Below are 23,700 nucleotides of genomic sequence, written 5' to 3' on the forward strand. Positions count from 1 at the left end.
TGGGTACATATACATTGTACCATTTTGGCAATCAAAAAAAAAAGCCACCTCTTTTTCCGAATTTTTTTGTCTTTAGTATTTTTTTCAAAAATATGTCAAAATTTTTTACTTTTCCAGTCTGTCTTGTTGAGATGAATCTAAAAAGTATATTTTTTTAAAAAAAAATTTAGAAAAAAATCACTAAAGACGAAAATAAGCCAAAAGAAAAAAGCCAAAAAAAGCACTTCCCAAAAGCAATTTTTTGATGTGCCCATATTTAGTACTTTCTAGTGACTAATATGCATTTAAACAACATGGACTTACATTTTTCATGCTTGGTATGGTTCAATAATGGTCAAAAGTAATGCCCTCAACAAAGTTTTTTCGTAAGACTTAGATTTCGGAGCCATGGTCCCTCTGAACAAGTGCATGATTTGTCACCCATGCATGCTGTAAGCACCAATTTTGGATGATCTGTTCTGAAAAGGTGCACTGTTGATGATATTATGGACACATCAGTAGGTATTTCAACTTTTGTGCTAATGAGTTGTTGAGCCCCTGTTTGGTTTTTTACAGATATCTCTCACTAGATTCAACACTTGTAAGGGCTTATGGTTTTATAGATGTTGATTTTGAAATAGAGTCATCTTCCATGAAGCACACAAGAGGTTCATTCTACCTTTTTATACCTGAGGTAACCTTACATTCTTTTCCACATTTATTCTTGTTACTGTCCTGTGCTTGCATTTCTTCTCTTCCATTCCATGTCTATTATTATCCATTGAAACTAGTTTACATCTGTGTTTTGGTATGTCTTTTTCATTTTAGCAAAGAATTGGGATTTAGACTCTGTTGGGTTGTGTGTTTGTTTTTTTGTTCCTCAGTGGAGAGCTGCTCTGCACATGTATATTGAAATGAGAATACTTTTCAACAGATTGAGTTAGATGAACTTGAAGGTATATCTAATTTAGCTGCAACATTGGTATGGGATGACTCTTTCCTTTGTACATTTGAGGAGGCTGTTCAATCTTACGAGTTAGCTCTCTACCAGGTATTCCAAGGTTCTAATCTCTCAGTTATTCTTTCCCTTTTTTATTTTAGATTCAACTAGTACAAAAGTTAAGACTGGACCAATGTTCTGCAGACAATATTTATCCAGAACTAAATTATTCTTAGAAGAGTAGAAATACTTTGAGATTCATTTAAAACTGCTTTATTTTTTGACCTGCCGTTAATGATGATCCGACAATGTCTTAGATAGTTAAATTATGCTAAGATTTGTATTGGCAAGAGTTTCAAATGAGAGATTCATATTTTCTTGTCATCTTATGTACTTTTTCTTTTGGCGTTTAATTTCTCTTTTCAGGCCAGTCATCATTTTTGGCCTACCACAGAGAAATGTCATAACAATTGCATCAGTTCTGCTCTTAGAAAGTTCAATGTGATGGAGGATAAAAACACCCACATGGTATAGGTTCTTCATTTTTGTACTTCATTTAGGGAGTAAATTATATATCTGGAATTCTTTTAAAGTACTTGCAGTCTTTGAGGGTTCTCTTCTTTGTTATTGAACATTGCATTGTGTTTTCATGTTGATAGTTGCCCTACTTCTACTACATTGATGTCACGATCTATATTTCTGGTTTGGTGTATAATTGCTCTTTAGTTCTCCATTGAAGTGACTTTCAAATTGGATGCATCTTTGAAACTAGAAGAATTATGTTTGAAGATTCTGCTGTTATTTTCTCCTAACAATTCATATTTGTTAGATTATTTGTATGTTAACTCTTTCAATGTTCTACTGTCAACTGAGATGATTGTGTAGGTATGTATGAATGCTCTCTCGATGGGTGGAAAGGATCTTGGGAATGACACTATGGAACTGGTATCTCCTTTAACCTGGTACTTTTTTATCCTTCAAGTACTTTAGCTCTTATTTTTGATGGGGTGGGACAAGGCTTATTATTTTTTTCTTAGGCTGGATGTTGCTTTTATTCTGTTAGAACTCTTGATGGAAAAACAATCGAAGCTGACTCTTTTGTTGACCTTTTCTCACAGAAAGAGATTTCATCTTCATGTCAGTTCTCTGTCAGGCTTTCACATACTCTGGCAATTGCCAATAACATGGTATGGCACTATTATATTAGTAAATTGGTATGTACTTTCTATAATATTTTGCTAATATAACTAGAAGCTAGTACTAGACCATACATACATTGCCTGAGTTGTAAATCTTATGATATTTTTCATATTCACTTGGAATGGAGTCCCCTTACAACAAAGTGCACTCTAATTAGAATGACTAGCAGCAAGAACAATTAAACAAGGAAAGCGTTCAAATTCGATTATCTGGTGTAGAAGCTGGTCAACTGCAGTATATTATTCATCCATTTGTGATTGGGAATGTTTGCTAAATCACACAATTTACTACCAAAGACTTGGACATACTTTCACATCTCTGATTTGTCCTTCTTTTGTGTTTATTTCCCCCATAAATTCTAATTTATTTCTACGGTAAATTTTTTTTAAAAAATTGTGTTTCTTTCAATCTTAGAAATTAATGTGTCAAAGTGGCTTACTTTGTAACCAACTAGGCCTATCCTAGTTGGCCGCCGTGACTCTCCTAAGGGCTTAGTCCCCAAGGAGAGGTCATGGGTTCAACTCTCCCTAAGGGGGAGTTGAATTAGGTGGCAAGCACTTAGTGCTTTGCAAGGGTGGGGAGGCTAACTCTCATAGGTGCTAATCTAACAATTAACAATTGACTTTCGCCGATTTAAAAAAAAAAAAAAAAAGAAAAAAAAAGAAAAAAAAAAGAAAAGTGGCTTACTCTGTGCATGTTTATTTCCTGTACTGGTGGTTGTGTCTTTACAAATATTATTTGGTTGTTTGATTTTGTCAAGTTTGTAAGAAGATGGCTTATTTCTTTCTGGCCTTGTTCACTGCGGACTTTGTTCCTTCACTTAGAGAACATGCTTCTGGTTTACGCAGTAGATGGACATAATCTTTTACTGTCTGTTGCTACTAGAGTGTCCTTTTTAAACTATTGTGCTTTGTGTTTGGCCTGAATTGTTGTATGTATCTTCCAACAGTTCTAAACATCTTGACACTGTATACTTATTTCTTTTCTCATTGCTCCATTTCTCTTTCTGTTAGAAGGCATAAATCATAATGGTTGGCATGGGGATTTCTAAATGTTATATGGAACTTTTGCATTCTATTTTATTCTAAATCAGCAACTGTTTTCATCATCACCCAAGCTTTTGCTTCTATCTGTGAATTACATGCATGAGAAATGAACCTGCGAATGAATTTGTGAGATGACAATTTAATCATAGAAGTACTGAATTTGATTCATATCTTGTGGAAGACAACTGCACCTTTCTATGAGAAGTTCGTAATCTTTCTTACAATGTATTCAAAAAAAGAACTTTTAAGACTGTATGTAGGCATGCTTGGTTATCCTTGTCTGAAGAATTTCACTTGAGATTGAAGTAAAATATTATTAGAGAAGCCTCTACAAATGCTCTGCAGTTGACACTTCCCCCTCCCCTCTTTTAAGTTTGAGAAGGTTGTGCCTAAGTTCAAATTGGAACACTATTGAATAGTTTTCACTCCAACTGATGGTCCAATAAGCAATTTCATTAATCACCTCTCTGCATACCTTAATTTACCACGTTTGGAATCCCTTGATTATCGTTTATTTCTATACTTCATGTCATTGGAGCATTGTTTTTGATGGGATATTCCTAAAACGTTCTGCTCTCGCTCCCGCTCTTGCTACCGCTCCCGCACCCGCACCGCGAATTGATGTCTTAGAATTTAGACAGAGTTGACAGGCAGCACACATTTTGTGTAGCCAGCTTAATATAGTTGGCACAAGGAAGTTTTCTCTGTCATTTTATTTTATTTTCAAAATTTAATGTCTTAACACCAACTCTAATAAAAGAGTCTTCGTTCGCAATAGCTTCATTTAAACATTTAAATATGTACAGTACCATCCAATTTGGCATAGCAATTGGCTTTTGTAGGCTTTTTGACAAGTTGGATCTCAGTAAAATCAAACACTTGTGATGTTTGAATGAGGCTAGCTGAACATGGTAATCTCTTGCTTGGCCCAAAAAAAAACCTCACCAGCCTTGTATCCTGTTCTGTTTGGCTTTCTTTTGCCCCTAACTGAAGGGATTTATTATTATTATTATTATTATTATTATTATTATTATTATTATTATTATTTTTAAAAGAATAATAAAAGTAATCATGCATGAGAACTCTTTTATGGTCTGAAATATTAGGATCATGGGCAAGAATGACCACAAAGGTAAGTGAAGTTAAGGTGATGTTCAGATGAATTACTTAGATTATATTGGTGTCCCATTAAGTTTTGAATTGTAAACGTCATTTCAAATGGTTTGAATCTGTTCTAGACGAACAAAAACAATGTGCATGAGATTTAGTGAATCTTAGTTGAAAGGCCAAGTGGGTAGTGTGAAGGATGACACGGAATGCTTTGTAAAATATTTATTCTCATGCTTTCAACAAAGATTATAGTTTTTGTTGGCTGGAATTGCTTATCAGGATTGTGTTTCCAGATCCAATTAGTTCAAAAGATTCCTCAGAGGATACATGATCCAGCATTGCCAAACATGACAGCCTATATAAAGTAATTCTGCCCTAGTCATGTTGGTAAATCCTAACGGGTTTCTTGCCAAACTTCTGTTTTGCATGTCATCTGTTTTAATGGTTGAAATGGAAAATAATTCATTTCCCCGGTTCCTTCTTCCTTTTTCCTTCAAGAACTAAAGTCAAAGATTGTTCAGGCTTAGTTGCTTAAAAGATCCTAAATCATAAACATGTTTAGGTGTTTCTGATTTGGAGCTATTTATGGATTATCGCATGGTTTCTAGTTCATTCTATTATTTAATATGTTATGTTTATAGTTTAACATGTTATAATGGAAGAAACTTAGTCAAAGATTGTTCAGGCTTTGTTGCTTTTCTAGTGTCAGCTGGATCATGTCAACGAAATGTGCCTCTCTTTTCGAAATTATCCCAACATCAATACTCTGTGGGCGTCTCTTATAATTGAAGAATGCTCTCGACTTGGTTTGACGGTGAGATTAAGTTTGATAGTTCATTCCATCTCTATTGGGATACATGTTTCTGATTTATTCTTCATCTAGTATTTCTGTATAGCTCCAGGATCACGATCGTCCCCACTTGCTATTGCTGCTTCTACTCATCCCCATATGACTTGTATTTCGTGCTTTGATGAGCGCTCACTAGCATTCCATGCAGTTGGTTATGCTAGAGGTTCTCATAAACCAGCAGTAGTCATAACAACGTCAGGCACTGCAGTTTCAAATCTTCTTCCTGCTGTGAGTTCTATTGAGTGCCATTTACATACAGATTTATTAACTAGCTTCAAGTTGACATTTCAAATCTATCTTTACTTTCAGATAATTTTTGTGTTCCATTCTAACATTTGTTTGTCATTTAGTTGGGTTGAAAACAAAGAAAAATAAAATTAAAAATCCTTTTTCTTATCATTGAACCTTGTTTATTGCCAGCCTCTATGGAAACTTGTTTCATGTTTACTCTTGTTTTCTTTGCATCATTAAACTTAGTTCTCTCCCCCCCCCCCCCCTCTCTCTCTCTCTCTCTGTGTATTTGTGGGTGGGTGTGTAACGAGACCTGTTCTTCCCTCTCTCTTTGCATCTCAATCTTCTTCAAGGATTTTTTATTATTTATTTTTAAATAGCCATGTGTGCAAAATATTTTGCTGAGCTTTTGATTCTTCAGTGCAATATGTACTAAATGATATTGCATAGGTTGTGGAGGCGAGTCAAGACTTTGTACCACTTCTGTTACTCACTGCAGATCGTCCTCCAGAGCTGCATGATGCTGGAGCAAACCAAGCAATCAATCAGGTATACTAATATTTCTTTCCTGTTACCCAATTATCTGTAGCAATATTGTACTCTACTCTATCAAGAGGAACTTTCTAAATAACATTAGATTGTAAATGGGTTAAGTGTCTGGTGAGTAATATTAAAATTAAAAAAACAAAATAATTATAGGAACTCTGAACATTTGATAATGGTACGAATATTCAAAGCGATTTAAAAATTAAACTTGTGATGAGTAAGAAAATTCATTCATAATGTAATAAGCAATCACACATATAAGAGAAGATTTAGAGTGAGAAAAACCCTTTTTTTTATCAACAACAAAAATAAATTTATTAAAGGGATAAAAAAGTACAATTAAGATCTAATATTTTTATTTGTTCCAGATAACATTCAGTTTATAATCTATTACTTTTCACTCCATATATTTTATTTGTGTTCCCAAAAGTCACATCTTTCTGTTTCTTATTATAGGTCAACCATTTTGGTCCGTTTGTGAGGTTCTTCTATGGCCTTCCTGCACCCACTGATAGCATTCTTGCACGGATGGTTCTTACCACACTTGATTCTGCTGTTTATTGGGCAACCAGTTCACCATATGGTCCTGTTCACATCAACTGTCCTTTTAGGGAACCATTGGATAACAGTCCACGGCAGTGGATGTTGAGCTGTTTAAAAGGATTAGATTTTTGGATGTCAAGTGCCCAACCATTTACGAAGTATTTCCAAGTGCAGTATTCTTATGCTTGCAATGGTACTCACAGTCAAGTGGCAGATGTTCTAGAAGTGATTCAAGGGGCAAAGCAAGGGCTTCTACTGATTGGTGCAATTCATAGAGAGGATGACATATGGGCAGCTCTTCTCCTGGCTAAGCATCTTTCATGGCCAGTTGTAGCTGACATTTTGTCAGGTTTACGATTGAGAAAGTATTTGACTTACTTGGACATTGAGAAAAACTTTTTATTCATTGATCATCTGGATCATTCTCTACTCTCAAATTCGGTCAGGGGTTGGGCACATGCTGATGTGATTGTTCAGGTTCGTTTCTTCTCTCTAGTTACATTAAAGTGCATGTGCTAGTACTCCAAAGAAACACTTATGGACACGAAAGATAAACATAATTACTTCTTCGTGATAATGGTACTTGATGTTGAATTTAAGGACTACATTGCATTCGAAATTGTTCTGGACACAAGGACTGGAGTATGTTTATTGTTTTTGGTCATGTGTCTAGGCATGGGATTTCAAATCCAAGGGCAGAAGCACATAGCTAAATTATCAGACTATTCCAAATTCTTTTTTTATTTTATGGGGTAGTTTGATCACCCATTCTAAAGCAACCTTGTAACACCATAAACAAAAGGAGAGTCTTTTGTACAAACAATTTACACATGCATTCATACCTTGGTGTCCAGCAATACTTAATGCTATTGGAAGAGTGCTTGTAACATTAAAATGATAACTTGGTAAAACAAGAATTATTTAATGATTTGTTGAAATTCTTTGTTTTCTTCGTAACTGTTGCAAAAGTGAAAAAGCTGACTGCTTGTGTTGCGTTCCACCTCTTTGAAGCCAGACCCAAGTGGCAGCATGTGTAGAAAGGGGTGACCTTAAAAATGTTTAGGCAAATGTAAACTGGTGATTAGAACTCATTGCTACCAGAATGGGTACCTGAAGCAAGAAATGCAAGAGAAAATGACACCATAAAACATAGTCCAATATGTAGGGATAATATTGCAAAAGCAATTTTTTCCATTTGAACTAGAGAGTTACTTCCTGAGAAAATTTTGCAAAGAACTCAATGCATGGGAAACCTATAGCAAACCACTATAGAATTTTTGCTGAAACTGGGAAAGAATTAAAAAAGATTTCCTAGGGAAGCCTTGGGAACACCAAATGAAAGATTAGACTTTGTTTTTGGAAGTCAGTTTTCCAGTCATTTCTATACTGTTAAGTTAATTTCCAGGCACTTCTGAGTGCATCAAAAAGACATTGTGAATAAAAAGCAACTAATGTTTCTATACCAACTAATTTGGTGTTTGTGTTACATGGACTCTGCTATTTCCCCCAAGGTACCCGTGTTCATCAGACATGGCAAGGGTAAGGGTGTGAGATATGTGTCCGACACCTGAACTCAATTTTAGACACTTAGATCCTCTATTTTTTTACAATGTTTGAAGAAAAAATTCACATTTGCTAGGAATAAATCATTTCTAGCTTCTCACATGGGATGAGAGAGAATTTTTTATTTTTCCTAAATCCTATTTAATTTCAAGTATATTTCTACATAATTTACAATATATTCTCTAAAAATATTATACAATATGCAAAACACATAAGTGTACATGACATGTCCCATGCTCATATCCAACTTTTGGATACATATTGCAATATCCTAGATTTAAGGTTATGAAGGTCCAACGCAAAAAATAGAAGTGCACATGACATGTCCCATGCTCATATCCAACTTTTGGATACATATTGCAATATCCTAGATTTAAGGTTATGAAGGTCTAACACTTGAACATGTATGTACCTGCACATGAGTCCATGTAACAGAGGTTGGTGTTGTGCCTCAATGGTTCTATACCAACTAACGTTGGTGTTCTTCTTTTTTTATTTTTTATTTTATTTTCCTACTGACTTGTAACTATTTGGGTTAGACTTTCAGTTAAGGAAAAAAGATGACATAGGGGCCAAGCTAAATGATAATTGAGCCATGAAAGTTTTAATTTCTTTCGGGTCTTGTTTCTTTTGTTTGGGGTTGAAAGTAATATGTTTTTAGGTTTTTGCAACGTCACATTCCAATAATTCAATGTTAGTGACAACAAACAAGGCATACACATTTTGCAATATAATTTCGTTTGGGCATGTTTGTATGCTTAATATGTCTCTTTTTAAACTGAAACCATATCCTTTGAATCTTGTTGGTGAACTTTGAATTTTTGCATTACAACAGATTGGAAGTAGGATAACAAGCAAGCGAGTTTCTCAGATGCTAGAGGATTGCTTTCCATGCTCATATATAATAGTGGAGAACCATCCAAGTCGTCATGATCCTTCACACATTGTAACACACAGGATTCAGAGTTCCATTGTTCAATTTGCTGATTGTATGCTTAAAGCTCACATACCTCAGATCAGCAGCAAATGGTGTGGTTTTTTACGAGTTGTGGATAAAATGGTATATGTTCTCTAACTATGATGTTTTCTTTACAGCCTCTTTTATTTGAACATTTTTTATTTTTCTTTCAGATTTTGACACATTGTGACTCCGTGGACCTCCTTTAGAATTTTAATCTTGCTGAATATGGGGTCTGACATGTTGGACAAGGTTGTAACTCAAGTTAGGTTGGTTTGACTGAGGTCTTTGACAATTAACATGCAGCCATAGAAAACATCAACAAACCAGGAAATCAAGAAACTTGACCACTAAAAAAAGCAACCATAGAAAACATCAACAAACTAGGAAACTAAGAAACTTGACCACTAAAAAATGCTTACACCTACGCAACGACATGAACTGATTGGACAGCATGACTTGATCCATAAGACGACCTATGGTCCTATGGACGATCTTTACAGCTCATGCCCAAAAACTTCAGAAACTAACAAGGTACAATTGACTACTGAAACCTTGTAATGGGCAATAAATCTGTCTAGCATCATACTAATATGTAAAATCATAAAATCAAGACTCAAATTGACCTTAGATATGATTATATAATCTCTAAGGTGTGCCCCATGTGAAATTCCTAATTTGCCTATTTTCTTATTTCCGTGTCCCGCATCATTCTCCCAACATTAAAAAAGAAAAAAAAAATTAAAAAATTTAACCTCTAGTTTTATAGTTTTAATAAAAAAACTCATTCTCCCAACATTATATAATCTCTAGTTTTAATTCAATGAATCTATTTCACTTCATCACACTACTTTTAATTGCAGTATGCAGCTGATTGTGGGTCATTGTTCTAATTTTTTTTTTTTTTCTTCTCCTTAAAATGATTTTTTGTTATTCTCATTGCATGATGGGATGGAGGTTTATAATTTCTTTTATTTTGATCTCTTCGTGCTCTTTTTTTGTAAGTTTTTGTTTTCATATTTTCTAGGTTGCATGGGAGATATCATTTCTAATTCATTCAGAATATTCCTTGACTGAACCCTATGTTGCACATGTCATTCCGGAAGCACTTCATGGTGATTCTGCTGTATTTCTTGGGAACAGCATGGCAATACGTGATGTGGACATGTATGGATGTAGCTGGGCAGGGTGTACTAATAATATTGCTGTGACGGTGAGCTCAGGATTACCGTGTCACTGGATACAGGTGGCTGGGAACAGGGGAGCTAGTGGTATTGATGGGTTGCTCAGCACAGCTGTTGGTTTTGCTGTGGGATCCAACAAACGAGTGAGTATTAGAAGATCTATCTATAAAAGAATTCATTTTATGTGAATTTTAGTTTCTAGTCGCAGTTTGTGTTGTCTATCTAAGTTGGATGACTATCACGTTGCTGCATGTAATGACATAATGGGCTTGTTAAATGCCAGCATACATTTCTAAAAACATGCAAATTCATTTCCATGAATATTTGTTTTGTTTGAGATTTCTAGTTGATTGAAAGTTGGAGGTTTGTTGTGTTGCTGGTAGAGTTACTATGTGTGGGATATGACATGTTAATGTACTTTAGATTACAGCACCCAACATCCCTATGATGCAGTGTTAGAGCTATCATTTACAGCATAGCTCTAGAAATAGAATTGATTATATGTTATTATTATTTCTGTGATATCTCCAGCACCTGGGATCGTTACCATAGAATATTCCTGTATACAGGGCTAAGAACACTTTGGTCAGTCGAGTATAATCAACACTTGCCTCGTAATACCATTTGCAATACTTAACTAAAGAGTGAACCCACCAACGAAGCTCAAGCTGTTCAGTCAGCAGCAAAGCGTCGCCGTCGAGTCTATGTGAAAGATCATCCATTAATCTTTCAACGTAACCCCAATTAGGGCGATAACTCTCAATGAGCATCCAACACATGTGAAATGATAAGGATTCATAATCCTGGAATAAAGTGAGTGTGAGAGGTAAAGGGGATCAAAATGTGTCATCGATAGAGTGAGGTCTTTCAGGACCTTCCCAATGGCAGCTTAGCTTAGTAGCGTTATTTCTACTGGTGTGGTGATGCTACGAATACAAAACCGTGTGCAAATGAAAGTTCGTTTCTGATTTATTCTTGCTGCAGTAGTAGATAAATGTACTTATCGTTTTCTAAGTCGTTGATGGGAACTTTTGTCCACAATATTCACCCAAGGTTACAATTTTCACCTTATAATCTGATATGGAAAGATCTTATGGAAAATTTGATTCCAATGGATGGTAATGACCTGAACATATGGTATTACTGTAAGATATTGAAGTTCCTGGCAAACTTGAGAAATATGCAAGTGACATTTTTTACACCTTCAGATATGCTGCCACAATTCATGAATTATTTATTCCCCAAAACTATATTCTTTATGGCATTGAAATTACATATAGTACTTCAAAACCCTGAAAATGATTTGATTCCTTTTCACCTTAGGTGCCAATTGCCAAAGTTGTTGACACAATTGCTTGACAGAGTAAATATCCAAACTTTGTCAACAATTCATTTTTTGTTTTTTGGAAATTCATGCAATCTTTTATAGCTTCCATATTTGTAAGCTTGAGCTATTGTCTAGTATGGGAGATTGTTAGAATTGGGAATTTTGATCATGTTAACAATTGATCTTGAGGAGGAAAACTTTGATCATGTTGAGAACAAAAAAATTGTAGTAAATAGGAAAAATTAATAATGGTTGCCCAGTAAAAGCTGAATGTTAAGGGGGACAAAAACACCCAAACAATTCAAGAAAGAAGCAAGCAAAATAATATTCTTTGAACTGAGCATAGAGCCTTTAGGGAAGATATTTAATGAATCGGAAAGAAAAAAAAAAAAGAAATTGGGTAAAAAGACCTAAAAATTGGATTTTTGAAGTGCACAGGCATTTTGAAAATACATTCAATTTCAATTTGATTTCTTAAATATTTTCCAATGTCAGAAGATTCTTGAAACACACAAAATTTTCTGTGGAAATTGCTTAAGATTTTTGGCATTCTTCGAATTTCATTTATCACTGACGTTCAGCAATTTAAATTTTTTCTTCTGAAATAACACGATATGCCTAAGTGAAATATTAGAGAATCAACATTTATTGTTCAATTTTTATACGGATTGTATGTGAAAAGTAGTAATTCTTGTCTCAAAATGACTATCAAGTTACATAGATCCAGCAAAAAGGAATATTAAGTTGTATTGGGTTACGCTAGTAGTTTCATATATGAATGCGAGCTTTGGCTTATATTTACTGGGTCATTTTACTATGGGAAAAGAAATAAAGAGTCCCTTTTTGAGTGAAAAAAGAATTGAATAGAAAGCAAAGAAAAGAAAAATGAGCTGAATCATTAGAATTCCACAACCTGACATCCTAGTCGAAGGATCCAGGCTGTGGAGTTTTAGTTGGATCTGACTAAACGACAATTTTTTGAATGAAAATTGGATCAAAATGTATGCATGGATTATGAATGCCTGCTGATTTTGCGATAGCAGAGAAACATACAATTGACATAGAACAAGAAGTCATAAGCTGCATCAAAGCCTATTTGGATAAATTTCTCTCTACTGTGACTTTTTAAATTGTTGGATCTTTGGAACATTCATTGCTTTCAACCTTCTGTAACCTGCTTATTACTTTCTTTCTATTTTCCCCCCTTTTCTATTCAGAGTAATCATTTTGCTTCTGATAAATTCAACAACAAATTTCTTGAAGTCATAAGACTGCTTGCCTTATAGTTAATGCTTCTTAGTATTTTCTTGATTTTGCCAACGTTGCATTTGTTCATACTCCTGTGGTTATGTTTAGGTAATTTGTTTGATTGGAGATGTTTCTTTTCTGCATGATACAAATGGATTGGCACTTTTGAAGCAAAGGTAACAAGTTCTTTTATTTAGTTCTGTACATAATTTGGTGCATAATTATGCTTCTGTTCATATTGCTAGATCATCTCATATGCTTGCTTACATGGAGATATCCATGGATAGTCATTACTATGCCAAACAAAACTTTCTACAAATATTTTGGTGAAGCTATTGTCAAATCTGAACTTTTAAGTTGGACTCTTATCATAGCTGACATTTTCTTTAAAAGATCATTTTTAAGTATCTGTATTCTGTAGTTTAAGTTCCTACAAACTTTCGTTAGTCCTTTTTTGTAGATATAGGGGCGCTTCAGCCTGCCCTTCCTGAAATATGATTGCTCATTTTCAAGCAAAAAAAATTAAATATCTGGAGTTTAATTCCGTTTTGGTTTCAATTTATTTCCTCTTGAACGAAAGAAAGTTTACTTTATTGTGAAGCAGTGAAGGTACTTCATATAGTATTTTGTATAGAATTTTGTTAATGTATATTAAGAGGCTTAAAAAGATCGTACATTCTGCATGAAAGTAAGTGCAATAAAGAATATGCAACTTTTTTAAGCCTCTAAACATGTGCCCTAAGGGCACATTTTAACAAGATCCTTTTGTATAAGGGGCAAAGAATTGAGGGAATAAAAGAAATTGCTAATCATTAGAAACTTTAACACAAATGTTCGACGTACAACTAAATTAATGAAAATTTCATTTAGTTCCTGAGTGCATTTTTACAGCTTTCTTGAGATGAGTTTATAAAGGTTCGGCAGGGTTAGCATGATTGTCTTCTCAGATCTTCATTCTCTAATGATTTCCCAACCCCCCTTAAGCATACATGGTATACCTAACTACTTATATTTTCATTTATAAGAGATGGTGCTATATACATCTTCTCAGAGTATTGAGTAATTGTTTCTATTTGAAGGTTACGCCGGAAACCTATGACTATTCTTGTAATAAACAATCATGGTGGGGCAATCTTCAGTCTCCTTCCTATTGCAGATAGAACTGAACGAAGAGTATTGGATCAGTATTTCTATACTTCTCATAATGTTTCAATTCAGAACCTGTGTGCGGCACATGGGTAAGAGTCTAACATATAAGTTGGTACATATGTGTTATATGTCTGTTAATCTCCAACTAAATGTTCATTGTCTTTTATTTTCTGTATTTCCATTCTGAGTTCAACACTTTTTTGTAATCAGTTGTGTGACGCTGTATTATCTCAATAAAATTGAATTTATAATACCTTGCTAGTGTTGCACATTAATATGTGCATATCTAGAATGGGTGCTGTTCATCAAAATTAATCGAATTTAATTTGCATGCACATGTATGCTCTTTTGTCATAATTCCTTGAAGTTCCTTCATGTAATACTTTAGTTGAATCAGCATTCATAACTCCAATATATAGATCTGTGAATGAATGCTCAACCAAAACACTCCTAGTGACAGAAGGGGCACTTTTGAAGAAGATGAGAAAAGAAAACAAAACGGACTACTTTATCAACTCACGAGTATAAGCAGTCTACATAGTGACATTTTGAAATAAACAGAAGTTCCATTATTACATAGAAAACAAAACCCGGCAGAGTTGTCAAATTTTGATAGTGCATCCATTATCTTTAGTTTCTCAACTGTTTATGTTCTTCTGTAGAGTTGCTTGCTGATGTGTCTGATTTTGCTTTTGCAAGATGACTTTATGTATGTAGTTCATTACTATCGCTTTCCTTTTATTTTTCTAGCCATTTGATGTACTAGTGAATTAGTTCTTTCTTCTTAGGTTAACAAAACCACAATTTGTGCAGAGTGAAGCATGTACAAGTGCAGACAAAAATGGAATTGCAAAATGCCTTGTGGACGTCTCAACAGGGGGAGATTGATTGGATCATAGAGATTGAGAGCTCTATCGATGCCAATGCTACTTTCCACAGGTAGTCAGATTGTATCATTGTTTGAGTGATTTACCTATATTGCCTCACACATATCACCTCCATGCCCTTCTAACACATTTCCTCCCCTTCTTCTCAGTAAGTTGAGACAATTTGCATGTCAGGCAGCAGACAATGCCTTAAGCCTTGTTTCAAGGCTTTCGATTTCAGATTATAAGTTAGATGGCTTCTTTCTTGTTGAAATTTGTAAAATGGAATACTCTCTCTATAGGTGAGATTTATTGGACTGAGTTTTAAATATCTCCAAATCATATTTTCAAACTCCAGAAATGTGTAATATATGTTTTTTGAACTTTTGTTGTGACAGAATTCAGCTATGTGCCCCACCTACTTCAACTTCTGTATACTATGACCCTATGAGCTACTACAGAGAAGGTTTTATTGTAGTTTTGTCACTTGAAGATGGAAGTGTGGGGTTTGGTGAGGTTAGTATGTATGTTTATCTATTTATTTATTTTTTTTCCAGTGTGCTTGGGAACATATCCAGTGCCCTTCCATTTTGGTAATAGGTTATAGACTAGTTATTTGTCTCATATGTTCCATCATAAAAGTTATCATAATAAAAATTTAAAATAGTCTTTAGCAATAACCACATTCATATGATCCAAGGGAGAGTATGTAGTATGTTGATCTAATCCAAGGTATGGAGTTCTTAGCTTTTGTCATAAAATTAGTATTACTATATCTATCACCTATTGGGATTTCAAAATTCTTTATCAAATTATATAGTTCATAATTAGCCAAAAGGATTTAATTCCTTCAAATAATAATAGGACTATCATTTAAGTCATGCATTATGGGCTACGAAAAGGGTCTTATACTTTTCCAGTAAGTTTGTTCACCACTATATTATCTAAATGTTTAAACTGTTAAAGAAAGGTTTAAATTACACTGCACCTCAACATGCCCCCTCTATGTGTGGTGGCTCTCCACCCTGAGCAGGCTGAGTACGTGCAAGTATTATAATTAACAGGTGTGGTGAGGTTCGAAGACAGGACCCCTTTATGTAGTTACCATGTTAAGTTGTTAACCACCAACTTATCTAAAAGTTTGTACTGTTAGAGAGGGCGAAAGCTTATTTATTTATATCCTCTACACACTCTCATGTGTAACTAGGCTCTCCACCATGATCGGGTCAAACATGAGCAAGTATCATTATAACTATTGAGTAAAGAGGATTGCTATTGGATAAATTAAACGAAGCAAGTTAAGATAATGATATGCAATGAACTTAGACATTCAGGAGCTCACCAGATATGATATTTGTTTGTCCTGTATATCACAATGGAAGTGCCAAAAATGTTGATAGGGTTTTTTTCCTTTTCCATTGAAGGCTTCAATAAGAGATTAGGGTGTTTGAGTCATTGCATTTGTAATAATGGAACTATTCTTTCAATGTCCAAATGCACTTCTGTGTTCTGTACTATGCATTTGTATTAAAGAAGTGCAGCTTTTTGTAACACTTTTATGTCTAAGGATAGTTAAAAAGCCTAAAAAGGCATTGGTAAGAGCACAATGCCATAAACTAGTACTTTTCCTGGAATCGGAGAAGAAAAGATTTGTGGTTGTAGTAATTTGTTACTGTGGTTCAATCTCTGATGTATTGCAAGGTGACTTTAGTACGGTGGTTGACACCTACCAATGGCTCTGTTTTTCTAACAAAACAACTATAATTAGTTGGTGTGACTTGATTTTACTTACTGATGTGGATTTTCAACATCATAATTCATAAAATGATTCAGTTTTTGAGTTGAGATCTAAGAAGCATGGACACAGACACGTGACATGCCGTGGATATGACACGGACATGCCGACACGCCAATTTAAAAAAAATGCAGGACACAACACGTGGGGGACACGCATGAAATATATAAAATTTTATATATTTATTATATGTTATATATATGAATATATCATTCAAAGATAATAAAAAATGCAATATGACACTAATTATTATAAATTTATATGCTTTTTGTTTTATTATTTAATCTTAAGTTGTTTTGTTCAAACTTATAATTAATTTCACATATGTCTAATTGATAGACACATGTGTTTAAGTAATAGACACGTGTGCCCTCCAATTGTCCAAAGAGTGTCCGGGTTTTTAAAAAAAATTAAAAAATATGACACGTTTTGAAGTTTATCGGACACATGTTGGGGAAGTGTCCAAAGAGTGTCGTTGTCTGACACTGACACGTCACCTTATTAGAAGTGTCCGTGTTTCTTAGGTTGAGATGCATTTAGGCAGTAGCCCTTTAAATACTCTAATTCCCGCAGTTACATGAGAAAGATATGGATATAATAAATACTTGTTTCACTGCAAAATTGTGATAATTGAAGGCAAAACTTTTGGAGTCCTTCCTTTGTGGAAGGAAGACAGGAACTTATGTACTTTATTGTCAAAATTTCTGTGATGGTACAATACATGTCAAACATATTATTTGTTAATCACAACCTTTCTTTGTGTTCTCCTCTTTCATCCTCTTAAATTTCTTTTCTTTTCTATTTCGAAAATAAAATTTCTTCCCTTACTGTTTCTCATAAAATATTATTTTGAACAGGTTGCACCTCTGGAGATCCATGAGGAAAACCTGATTGATGTTGAAGAGCAACTTCGGTTTCTTATTCATGCTGTACAAGCAGCAAAGATTAGTTACTTACTTCCTCTTTTAAAGGGCTCATTTTCTTCTTGGATATGGAACAGTTTAGGAATCTTGGTATGTCCATGTACCTTCATTCTACAAATACAATATTAATATTTCTAGATAGTATAATAACCAACAAAAGACGTTGGGTAAAGAATTTCGCTAATTGTCTTCTCAACTTGTATGAATAAAAGTTTAAGCTCTTTCCTTGTTATATAGCCAGGCTCAATCTTTCCAAGTGTCAGATGTGGTTTGGAAATGGCAATCCTTAATGCTATAGCAGCAAGAGAAGGTTCCAGTTTACTGAATATACTCCATCGTGAGACAGCTACGCAAGAAGAGTTATCTGAAAGGTCATCTACTGTTCAGATTTGTGCTCTTCTTGACTCCAACGGGACTCCTAAGGATGTTGCTGATATTGCTGCTGCACTTGTTGGAGAAGGTTTCACTGCAATAAAGCTAAAAGTTAGAAATCTTTCCCAAATTATACTGTTTCAAGATTACTTTGTTCTAGATGAAATCTACTAAAGCAACTTGGTAATTTGGGCCCTTATTTCTGGAAAACTATTAGTTCACTGAAGGTTTTTAAATTACAAACTATCTCAAATACTAGCTGGCTTAGTAATGGTTCTTCCAATAACAGGTAGCACGTCGGCCAGATCCCATTGAAGATGCCATGGTTGTACAAGAAGTTAGAAAGAAGGTTGGCCACCAGATTAACCTCCGTGCTGATGCAAATCGGAAATGGACCTATGAAGAAGCAGTTCTATTTGGTTCTTCTGTGATGAATTGTGGCCTACAGTATATTGAGGTAACTTCAAGTACAATTGGCTATTAGTCCTTGTTGGTCAACAGAATGGGTTGTGTTAGGTTTATTTGCTAGTACGCAGATTTTCTTTTGATAGGAATTGCATAGAGATTTTTAGTACTTCACAATACTAAATTGTGGTAATCACATATTACCAGATTGACCATTTATTCTCGTGGTTCATCTTTATTTGAGTGTTTATTTAACTGCTTTTAGTGCATTGATCCCTATTAGTATTTCATTGACACAGTTCTGAATAACTTATTGGAGGTTTCTAGTTATTTAGCTGTCTCTGTGCAACTCTGTTTCAGGAACCTGTTCAGGATGAAGAAGATATAATTAAATTCTGTGAAGAAACTGGGTTACCTGTAGCACTGGATGAAACCATTGAAAATATCCAAGAAAATCCTCTTGAAATGCTGGCAAGGTTTACTCACTCAGGAGTAGTTGCTGTTGTAAGTGGAAGTTTATTTTCTTACGTTAGTTATTGGGACGAGCAGTATGTAATACGTATCATCATGTATGCCTCAGCAGACAGCACACTAGTCACTGTCAATCCAAAGAGTTCACTTTCTATGCCTCATGAAAAAATCCAACCATATGTTTTAAGCACATATAATTGAATGAAAATTTTGTTTTGGAGGTTTTCTTGCATACCTCAATCAGGAAAAGATGCATAAAACACTTCAGTAATTAAACTCATCTCAACTCATGTTATCCTTACTATAGTATGCCTTTCATTTCTTTTCTATCTGTGAAACATGAAAACCATTACCACAGCAACTGTTAAAATTCTTCAGTCACAATTTCCCCATCATTATTTATTCAAATTTTGATATGAATTATATTCATTGGGGAAAAAGTCAGAAATATGAACCTAATTTGGTTTCGTGTTATAACTCTTGTCAGGTCATCAAACCAAGTGTTGTTGGGGGTTTTGAAAATGCAGCATTGATTGCAAGATGGGCTCAGCAGCAGGGGAAGATGAGTGTTGTTAGTGCTACATTTGAGAGTAGCCTAGGTTTGTCAGCTTATGTCCAGTTCTCGTATTATCTTGAGCTGCAAAAGGCAGATATATGTATGGCAATGAATAAGGAACCTTCCCCTTCTATAGCACATGGTCTTGGAACTTACCGCTGGCTTAAAGAAGATATAACTGCTGAACCTCTGAATATTTGTCGTAATCCATGCAGTGGCTTCATAGAAGCATCTGTTGATGATGCTGGCCGTCTCTTAGGGAAATTTCAAGTCAACAAGAAGGCCATCCTTCGAATTTTTACTGGGGAAGAAGTTCATAGTTACCAGTTAACAGTCAATTCATATGGTTTCTCCTTTTTCATCAATGTACGAGAGATTGGACCAAGCAATGAAGTGAGTACAGGAATTTTAATTTTTATGTTATCATATGCTGTTAATATTTTGTGTCCTTCAAAGTCTTTGATCCATTTAATTTGCACAAACAGCTCTAGGGAACTTAATATCTGTGTACTTCCAGATAATTTGGCACATGACTAACTGCAAAAAATGGAAAGCAAATCATGCATTTTTTTTTTTTTTCAGTCTCTTGTACATAGTTGGTGCAAAAAATTAGAGGACTCCCATTAATGTGGGGGGAGTGAGTTACACATTTTGATACGTCATCTTTTGTACTGATACATGAAGAGTTATGTCTATGTTGTGTGGTTATATGTCCACATTTTGTATATCTAGCAGCTGTAACTGAAAAACTATTTCCCCCTTTTTTCACTTGTTAAAGTGGCTTGCCATTTGCAGCACCTCTGGTTAGACAGACTGAAATTGAGTTAGGTGTGGTTATTCTTCATCACTCTTTCTTAATTTGAATGATGCAGAATAATGTACTTGTGTTTCTCCATGGGTTCCTTGGAACTGGTGAAGACTGGATACCCATCATGAAGGCCATCTCAGGATCTGCAAGATGCATTGCAGTTGACCTTCCTGGCCATGGCGGATCAAAGATGCAAAATTATGGCATTAGGGAAGCATCACAAGAACGAAGTTTATCAATTGAGGTAGTAGCAGATATATTACAGAAGTTGATTCAAAATAGTACTCCTGGAAAAGTTACCCTTGTTGGATACTCCATGGGAGCAAGAATTGCATTGTACATGGCCTTGAGATGCACTTCTAAGGTACATTAAGGATGTAGTGGGTGTGTTTTTTTTTTTTTTTTTTGAGTGTACTCTGAAAATTTTACTTATGTGCACCAAGGTTGAAGGAGCTGTCATAGTATCTGGAAACCCTGGATTAAAAGATGTGTCGGTGAGAAAGATCCGTAGAGCTAAAGATGACTCAGGGGCGTGCTCCCTTATTACTCATGGCTTAGAACTCTTTCTAGATGCCTGGTATGCTGGAGAGCTGTGGAATAGGTAATTTCTGGGTATGCGTTATTAAAATTTGCTTTCACTGTTGGTTTAATTATTTCTTAAGTTACATGATTAAAAACAAACGTATCATAGTTTCTTTCATTGTACAGCTTAAGAGATCATCCCCATTTCAAGCAGATAGTAGCTAGCCGTTTGCAGCAGGTTGACATACACACCCTTGCAAAAGTTCTGTCTGATTCAAGTATCGGGAGGCAACTGTAAGCTTGTCTATCTTTTATGAATTATCCTTTTTATTAGAATATTGATTTATCGGTTTACTGACTATTCGATCTATTACGTAATTGCCTTTTTTGCCTTGCACATCACACCTTAAGTTACAAGGATTTTGAAGTTTTAAAAATTTACAAATTATGATGATTATGTGCTTGGCTTGAATTAATTGGTGCATGAGGGAGCACAATGTTTCTGAAGTGCAAATTTAACAAGTCTCTTGGATACAGAATGTTTATAATAAAATAAAATCATCATTCTATGTCCAATGAATTGTCAAGTTCTGTTAGCTTTGCTATAGAAAGGAACTAATTATGCTTTTATGTTCATGAACATACACCTTCTGGAAATAGCTTTTGGCATCTCAAGGGTTCATCTTGTTATTTCATGAGCATCCACTATGGTACTATCTATCAACTCCATATGCTAAAAGCATGATGAACACCTCCTTTCCCGGTGATTATATACATCACTTTCCCTTGCATCTCGTAGCCTTTTTTTTGGGTCTGCAAGCGCGCATGTGTGTCTTTTAATTCTTGGTTTCTTTTAATGTAGTTTGTAGAGTTCGCTTCCTCAAAGTTTATCAAAGACAAAAAATTAGCCAAAAAAAGTCTTCCTAAATGCAAGTTATAATTTATAAAAAAAAAAAAAACTAACAAGATTTCCAAACATGACTTATTTTAACCATTATAAAACTCAAAAATTGGAATCTGCTATATGAGATCATCCAATCCTTTTAATATATAGTATTGTAAATAGGCTTTTTTTAACAAAGAGTATTTTTATCGCTTTAAGGTCTCAAACTGCAAAACTTTTAAAAAATCTATTGTTTAAGCCATTCAGCCCTAAATATTTGAAACTTAAAATTTCCATAATATTTCCTTAATTCCGTTACACAAACATGGTTTCTTGAAACATTTTATCTACTTTCTTACGATCCACTAAAACCATTTTAGTTGAGCTTTTCTTCTCTTTGCATGATAGGCCATTGTGGGAAGATTTAAGGCACTGCAAAGTACCTCTTCTGCTTGTTGTCGGGGAGAAAGATGATAAGTTCAAAAGGATTGCTAAGGAAATGTTCCATGAAGTCAATCATGGTGCAAGGACCATAGATGACAGAGAGGAGATTTGTGAAATAGTTGAGGTTCCAAGTTGTGGTCATGCTGTTCATCTAGAGAATCCCCTCCCTCTAATTAATGCAATTAGACGGTTTTTGAAGAAGTCAAAAAGAGTTTGATTCCTGAACCAGCACGGTTCTTTATAGATATTCTCGTTTCATTCTAGAAGAGACAGACATGACATTGAACCGAATCAATTCACATTAATTGGTGACCTGACCTTTGTCAAGTTCATCCACAATTTTTTCTTACAAAGTTGCATCATTATCCTGTAAGTTGCTGAATCTTTGTCATTAAGACCAAAGGCAAGTGACTTCATTGAACAGAGAAGGTTTAGCTGTACAAGGTTCAACTCCAACAACACAGGCATTAAGTCTTGTTTCCGTGTAATGCTATTGGCTGTGTAAATTTAATTATCTCATAGATCAATCTTGTAGGGTTCAAGATTGAAATATTTGTGTGAATCGACTGTAAGAAACCTTCTCATATTGGATGTTTATGTAATGGATGTCTTATTGGCCACAATTTTCAAGGTTGTAATGTACTATCCAATTACAACCATGTATTTGCAATGCGGTTTGCTTGTGATGATTTGAGAAAATAGGTTCTTCCATCTTTTATTTTTCAATTTTTATTTAGCTGGAATTATTTTAGTTGGACCAATGAAGTGTAAAGGCAATCCGCCAACCTGCCAAGTCAAAACTGCCAAAACCATCCAACCAAACTGCTAGTTTTGACCTTGTGCTCACCAGCGGATGGGAAATTTGCAAAGGCAGTTTGGTTGAATATATATATATATATATATATACTATGCTGATTGCAAATCTGTTTTGGCAAATTTTCCCAACTTTATATATTATACATGTGTATATGTATGTATGTTTGTGAAGCTGCAAGAGTGGTTGTGAACCCTCCAGGCTTTGTTTGCCAGTGGTTGTGGAGGGGGTCGGGGTTGGTGGCGGGAAGTTGGGGAGGGACTGGAGGAAGGTGATTTAATGTATTTTTTTATGATTGAGATTTAATGTTACGGAAGTTAAAAGATACAATAATCAAAAGTTGAGGGCATAACAACCATACAATTGTGTCTCGAAATTCTCAATTCCCAATCTGGTACTATGTTCTTAATGCCTTTTCAGCCACACAATCGTATCTTGAGATTCTCATTATTGTGTTTCGAATATCTCATCACATTATACAATTCGAAGTGCATCAAATTCTTAATTGTTCAGTCATCAATATCAGTTAATGAAATCATGAAAGATTATTTGTTCACCTACACGTCAGGTAGGTGAACAATACCCACCTCTTTGAATAGTTAAAATAGTGCGGTAGACCCAATTTGGAGTTGTAGAATCTACTATTTTAACCAATTAGAAGTAGGTGTATTATTCATTCAATTGCCAGACCTCCTTGATTAGTTAAAATAATGCGGTAGATTCAATTTGGAATTGTGCGCTCTACTATTTTAACCAATTAAAAGTAAGTGTATTATTCATTCAATTGCTAGGTGAGCGAACAAATTCATGCTCGAAATCATGGTGCACACAACGCAACCATCATTTCCACCAAAAGAGATGCTAGCTAGCACCATCTCCCTCATGATATATTTTTTGAGCTGCAATTTGTGACTGAACATACATCCACGTTAGAAGCTGATTTGATTGCACAAAATTGATGCCATCA

The 23,700-nt window shown here is 34.8% G+C and overlaps 1 protein-coding gene across 15 annotated transcripts in view; it reads left to right on the forward strand.

Annotated features, from left to right (window-relative positions):
• The window catches only part of LOC114282620 (protein PHYLLO, chloroplastic-like), a 330,809-nt gene extending 308,220 nt beyond the window's left edge, over window positions 1-22,589 (forward strand). For 4 of the 15 annotated variants that reach the window (XM_082892728.1, XM_082892729.1, XM_082892730.1 and 1 more), the window contains 21 exons: window positions 2,038-2,106; window positions 4,979-5,089; window positions 5,159-5,353; window positions 5,807-5,905; window positions 6,359-6,922; window positions 8,844-9,068; window positions 9,994-10,293; window positions 12,834-12,901; window positions 13,805-13,963; window positions 14,688-14,813; window positions 14,911-15,042; window positions 15,139-15,256; window positions 17,393-17,548; window positions 17,696-17,941; window positions 18,120-18,287; window positions 18,596-18,739; window positions 19,194-19,655; window positions 20,135-20,434; window positions 20,514-20,671; window positions 20,779-20,886; window positions 21,884-22,589. In XM_082892728.1, the coding sequence (XP_082748854.1) occupies window positions 2,038-2,106; window positions 4,979-5,089; window positions 5,159-5,353; window positions 5,807-5,905; window positions 6,359-6,922; window positions 8,844-9,068; window positions 9,994-10,293; window positions 12,834-12,901; window positions 13,805-13,963; window positions 14,688-14,813; window positions 14,911-15,042; window positions 15,139-15,256; window positions 17,393-17,548; window positions 17,696-17,941; window positions 18,120-18,287; window positions 18,596-18,739; window positions 19,194-19,655; window positions 20,135-20,434; window positions 20,514-20,671; window positions 20,779-20,886; window positions 21,884-22,136 (4,161 nt within the window). In that variant the 3' untranslated portion in view covers window positions 22,137-22,589. Of the gene's footprint in view, window positions 1-555; window positions 674-863; window positions 1,031-1,345; window positions 1,448-1,804; window positions 1,882-2,037; window positions 2,107-4,960; window positions 5,090-5,158; window positions 5,354-5,806; window positions 5,906-6,358; window positions 6,923-8,843; window positions 9,069-9,993; window positions 10,294-12,833; window positions 12,902-13,804; window positions 13,964-14,687; window positions 14,814-14,910; window positions 15,043-15,138; window positions 15,257-17,392; window positions 17,549-17,695; window positions 17,942-18,119; window positions 18,288-18,595; window positions 18,740-19,193; window positions 19,656-20,134; window positions 20,435-20,513; window positions 20,672-20,778; window positions 20,887-21,883 lie in introns of those variants that run through there. The other 11 variants (XM_082892724.1, XM_082892726.1, XM_082892735.1 and 8 more) reach the window with 11 other exon arrangements.
• The last annotated feature ends 1,111 nt before the right edge of the window (window positions 22,590-23,700 follow it).

The sequence above is a fragment of the Camellia sinensis genome, chromosome 10 (genome assembly GCF_055761805.1).
Source record: "Camellia sinensis isolate YWXY chromosome 10, ASM5576180v1, whole genome shotgun sequence".
NCBI classification, from domain to species: domain Eukaryota; kingdom Viridiplantae; phylum Streptophyta; class Magnoliopsida; order Ericales; family Theaceae; genus Camellia; species Camellia sinensis.